Source organism: Pygoscelis adeliae, unplaced genomic scaffold (genome assembly GCF_000699105.1).
Source record: "Pygoscelis adeliae isolate BGI_AS28 unplaced genomic scaffold, ASM69910v1 Scaffold168, whole genome shotgun sequence".
In the NCBI taxonomy this organism is placed as follows: domain Eukaryota; kingdom Metazoa; phylum Chordata; class Aves; order Sphenisciformes; family Spheniscidae; genus Pygoscelis; species Pygoscelis adeliae.
In genome coordinates, this window is record NW_008825566.1 from 2,261,812 (window position 1) to 2,266,996 (window position 5,185).

Below are 5,185 nucleotides of genomic sequence, written 5' to 3' on the forward strand. Positions count from 1 at the left end.
TTTCAACTGTATCAGGTTCCTTTGACCATATTTGCATGTTTTCTAAGTCAGTGTCATTGTGACTGAGCTGGTGTCAGTGATAAAACTTGACTTCAAGTCACTGTGTGGTATCTGAGTCTCAGCAGTTGGCACTAAGGGAAACTACATTAGGCAAGATTTTTACCTACTATGATTGAGTAATGATCTGTTGAAAGAGGCATTAGGAGGAGATATGGCTTTAAAAAATGGAAACTCAGTGCTTCGCACTAAGTCGCCCATAGCTTACTTGCGCAGGTGTATGCAGACATACTCCAGGTCAAGGCGCTCACTTGTCCGGAATCTTTTGTTTGCCAGAGACACCGCAGCTGAGCCAGCTTACTGGCCGCACTGATGAGCGTGCACAAATTCTGAAAAGCAGGTGGAAAAAGAGAAAGAACCTCTGCCTCTGCCATTGTATCATCCGAGTGTTTAGCTTATGGCTGTTAGTATGTAACTTCCTAAAAACCAGGACTAGCTTTTGCATTTAGAATTAAAAAAAATACACTTTTTCAGTATTTTGCAACCCAAGTGTTTCAGCTTCTTACTAAGGAACCACGAAGCAAAAGTTAAAGTTGCCAGAAGCAAGGAACCGATTTCTGAGGTACTGCCCAGGAAGAAGCTCAAAGAGCACAACAATTGCTACTGCTGTTGGCAAATGCTTGATAGAGGCAAATACAGTAAGAAGCAAAGAAATAAAAAAGCCTCTCAATCTGCTACATAAAACTGTTTATGAAAGTTAGCTAAAATGAGACTGATCTAAACAGCAAGGTTGACTCAGACCATCTGTTACCGTTATGTCTGGCATAAAAGAATGAGAAAACTGACAAGAATGTGTGGAAAATGAGTCCAATTGGTGGGAAAAAGCAATGAAGGGAACAGACTATGCACCCTGTCATCCTCTTAAGGGGGATTTTGCAAAGGCAGCGGGTAGAGGGGACCTCCACATGGGTCTCTGTGGCATGCCCAGATTTCCCTTGCAAGTAAGGACTGGCCCCATTTGTATAATCTTTTGCATTAGCAACTCCAGTTCATCTCAATCAAATTTTAACTCAAAAAGGAGAAAGACCATCTTTAACCTGTTTAGGGCATTATCAGATATTTTTCTTGCAAAATTCTAGGACTTAAGGGAAAAAAGGTCTTGTGAAATCTTTAACATTCCCTATTTCAAATGTTTTGACTGATGCTCTATTCTTTTCCTCTCATGTTAAAGGTTTATTAATGGGGATTATAACATTAGGACTAAAGAGGCAATCTTTTTTCAACATCTTAAACGTTTGCTAATTTTAATTAAGGCACCACAATTAACAACTTTACCTCAGAACATAGGTTGTTTTTTTTTCCCCCTCCATAGAGTCTCTATTGCCAGCATTATGTTTTCCAGATACTCACAGAAGTGAAACAGCTCTATTTGAAAACTGGGGTTGTTCTGAGAGCTAACCCAAATGATTAATTCTTCCAAGGACAAATATAAGGAGAGATTTCACTGATCAAGACATCCAGAAAAAAAGTCATTTCATATGTGGACCTAATTTCAAATAATCATGCAGCACTTACCATGGCCAGGTCTATTATCCACTTCCGCAGTGTTAGCATGTACCAGCCCCCCCAAAATCTTACATTATGTTAAGTTTCATGGCACTGAAAATTCTAGGATACCAAAGCTCTCAAAACTGCCTGGGGAGAAAGATTTTTTTAAACATTTGGAAATAATCTTACTGAAACTTTATAACAGACTATACACTCTTAGATAAAACACATTAAGCACTGTTTGAAACACTAAGTGTTCCTATTTTTCACGCTTTGGTTGAACAATGCCTGGAGCTTCTCAAGACCTTCTCCAAAGCACAAGACTTGAGATTTAAGCCCAAGTCCTATTTAAAAAAAAAAAACACAATACACTGCTCTGTTCATCATAGCAAGTACAAGCTGCATGGGTAGGAATCAAAGAAAAAAGATTCATCATTTCCATCCAGCATCTCTAGCAAAGATGTAAATTAAGAATTGGTCTTACTCCTTATCAGTTGTGGGCCATCTAAAGCATAGCTACATATAAAGCTTTCTTCTGGTAGAGATTTTACTGTGATCCAAGAAATCAGCATGTGAAGGTGGAATGCATGTTGAGGGGTGGCTGAAAATGATTTACAATGGTAGCACAAAACAAATGATGACATAGCTGCTATGCAAAGAACTACCAAAAAAGCTACATAAACCAAAATTCCCAGATTTCAAAGGATACGTGACTGCATAGAACAAAGCTCGTTTCATGTTTCCATTGAAACGCAGAATAAACAAAAGGAGAATGACATCTGAAATAAATAAAAGACTGCTTGTCAGAGAAGGGAGAGAAAGGGCCTAAATGCAATTCTAGATGGAAGGAAGTAGTTCCACTGGGCACCATGTCTATGGAAACTGGTTTCTTACAGGTTTGTCTCTCAAATTTGGTCGATGTCCAAAACACACTAAGCTCCAAAATGAAACTTTTCTTAGAATCTGGAGCGTTTATAAGGTTTCTCTCCCACGTGGAGTCACTGCAGAAAGGATGAGCTTACGCTGCAACTCCGCCATGTGTGTATTAATTAGATTGTTCTCCTCTAGCTGACTATTTATTTTCATAAAATGTATAGGAATTCAATTATATTTGAGGTGTTCATTCTCTCTTCCCCCCGACCCCAGCTAGAATTGGTCAATGGATACACGTCATCGCAGTGGAGTACTGTATCTACGGGTCTTGGAGTGCTGAATAAGCCCTGTTTTATTTCCAAAACATGGCTTAAAAAAATTACCTTGTGCAATGATGATGGGATATTCCAGGTATGTCTGCAGAGGGTAACCATAATAAATCTGGTACCTCAGAAACACAAGGAAGCTGAACAGAAAGACACAAAACAGCGTGACTGCACGAAGGGACAGAACAGCTCCTTCACAACTTCTTTTTTACTGTTTTGGTTGTGCCAAAAGGCTCCAGACAGGTGTAGCCCCTGCTGTCAAACTGATCAAACAAATATGAAGACGAAGTGCAAGCCTGATGATTCTGTAGTCTATTTTTGTTAACCTCAAATAGCGTAAGATGTAGAGAGCTGCCCACACTTCTTGTCAAGGTCTTTGTGTCACAGTGTGAAAGGCATGATTTTATTAATTACAACTGATGAGAAAGAAATAAAGGCTTTCAAACCTAGAAGCTACCTTCTCTTTGCAATTGCCTTGGCACCTCTGGGATAACTGATTCCTTTATTTATCTCGGAAGTTCAATCTGTACACTAAGCAAGTTTTACAGGAGTAGAAAACATCTTCCAAGCTGCCTAGACTACAGTGTTAGAAGATTGCCCAGTGTAGCTGTACTGGTTAGACTCAGACCCTGTTCTTAAGTGCACCAAACAATGGCAATTCTCTTTCCTGCTATTCCACAATACAGTATCTAAAAGGAATTGAACTTTTATCACGTTTTCTTTACTTTCTTCAACTTTCATGCAAGTCTATGGGATTAGACAGAAACTTCAAGGCTGCAGAGAAAATAGAAAGGACTCTTGGGGCATAGTTTTATGTAAGGAAAAATTGATGGTTTCCGGTGTAGAAAGGTGGAATAAGGAACTGCTTGCCTTGTAAGAAACTGGCTTTTGCAGTATTGAAAATTTAAATATCTGAACTTCCTAGAAGTCTTATTTCTTGTAGGGTCAAATTATACTCCTTGCCATCAGCACCATGCGCTGTGTCACACCTCTGCCAGGTCACCGCATTCTGACTCTGCAGAACCATCCCAGTTTGTACCAGTAGCCCCAAAGCTCTCTGCAACTGGACCCAAAGACTTTAAAGGCTGCAGGATAAATAGTCTACTAAATAAACAAACAGTCCCAATAAATGTTTAAAAAAAGCCTTGTTGCAACTCTTCCAAAATAGTTTTGCGCAGAGCAGGTGCAGAACCCGCAGCCCTGTGGGTACCATGGTTATCACACAGGTGCTGAAGAGACATTTATGGCTTCTCCATGCTCATCTGAAACATTACTTATAAAGCCTTTTCAACGCACACCAACACACATGAATGATTTTAAAATGGTACCACCGCTTTTTGGCTGGGGCTGTTGGGTAAGTTACCCTCTGGTGGAACTAGAATTTAGTTCACGTACTCTGAGGTGTATTAAGGGTAAACAGCAACAACAGGGGTTCAGTGCCATGGAGAAATGTGGGCAGCGAACAGCCACAGTGGAGACCAAGGGAATTCTGCGCAGCTACGTGCAGAAAGGCGTCTGTACGCCTAAGCCTGTGCAGCGCCAGACCAGGGTCAACAGCTGTGCCCCTAACAGAAGAGGAGGCACAGGTGCATTCAGAAATGACATGCCGGTTTTGTGAGGCGATTTTTCTGAACAAAAAGCCCTTTTTTAGCTTGGTGCGAAGAGCTAGCAGCCATCCGCCTCTTCAAGGTATTTTCTCTCACATGCCTGTACCCACATTTACCTGTACGTGTACAGTTTCTGTATTTATTTTCCATTCCATACAATCCTCTTTAAGCAAGATTTAATAAGCCTAGCCCATGTAAGCTTATTACAGACCGACAGATCTTTGGAGTTTGACAAGGTTTGTAATTTTCTTAAAGAATGATTATGTTTTACTTATTTGGGTGAGAGAACCCTGTCTAACTGGTACAATTACCTGCACAACAGGGCACACAAACCATTTAATAACCCAACAGTAGGTGTTGCCTCTAGCTACACGGGTGGCCCGGGTTGGTTTTAGGCAAGTAAAAAAAGCCAAGTTTCTCTTTAACGAACAGTGTGGAAATGCTTTAAAATAGGAAGTTTCTGCTTCAAAGCGTTTGTACGCCCAGTGAAAGAGGACACAGCACCTGCACATGACAGGGATACGAAGAGTCAGCGGGCTCAGCGGAAGCTAACCACGTTGTAGAAAGGAGTGGTTTCAAAACCGGAGAGAGCAAGGACTGCTGGCCACCCCCTTCAGACAGCCACTCGGCACACCCTCATGCGTGACCAGAGCTGCGAAGGAAGGAACTTATTGCCGCAGCAAACCGCCCCTCGCCGCCCCGGCCCTCTCGCCCGCCGCTGAGGGAAGCCCCTCTGAGGCGAGGTGCTACCGCCTCACCCCAACGGCTCCTCCCGCCGCGTGCCCCCGAGCTGCGCGCGCAGCCCCCGCGCGGAGAACCGCCCAGTTGTCCCCG

At 42.1% G+C, this 5,185-nt stretch overlaps 1 protein-coding gene across 1 annotated transcript in view; it reads right to left on the reverse strand.

Annotated features, from left to right (window-relative positions):
• Positions 1 to 5,185, reverse strand: part of PQLC3 (PQ loop repeat containing 3) — a 19,957-nt gene that overhangs the window by 4,375 nt on the left and 10,397 nt on the right. Inside the window, exons 2-5 of the mRNA XM_009332504.1 lie at positions 2,802 to 2,912; positions 2,255 to 2,324; positions 1,573 to 1,630; positions 266 to 386 (exon numbers count right to left, since the gene is read on the reverse strand). Of these exons, the coding sequence (XP_009330779.1) occupies positions 266 to 386; positions 1,573 to 1,630; positions 2,255 to 2,324; positions 2,802 to 2,912 (360 nt within the window). The remainder of the gene's footprint in view (positions 1 to 265; positions 387 to 1,572; positions 1,631 to 2,254; positions 2,325 to 2,801; positions 2,913 to 5,185) is intronic.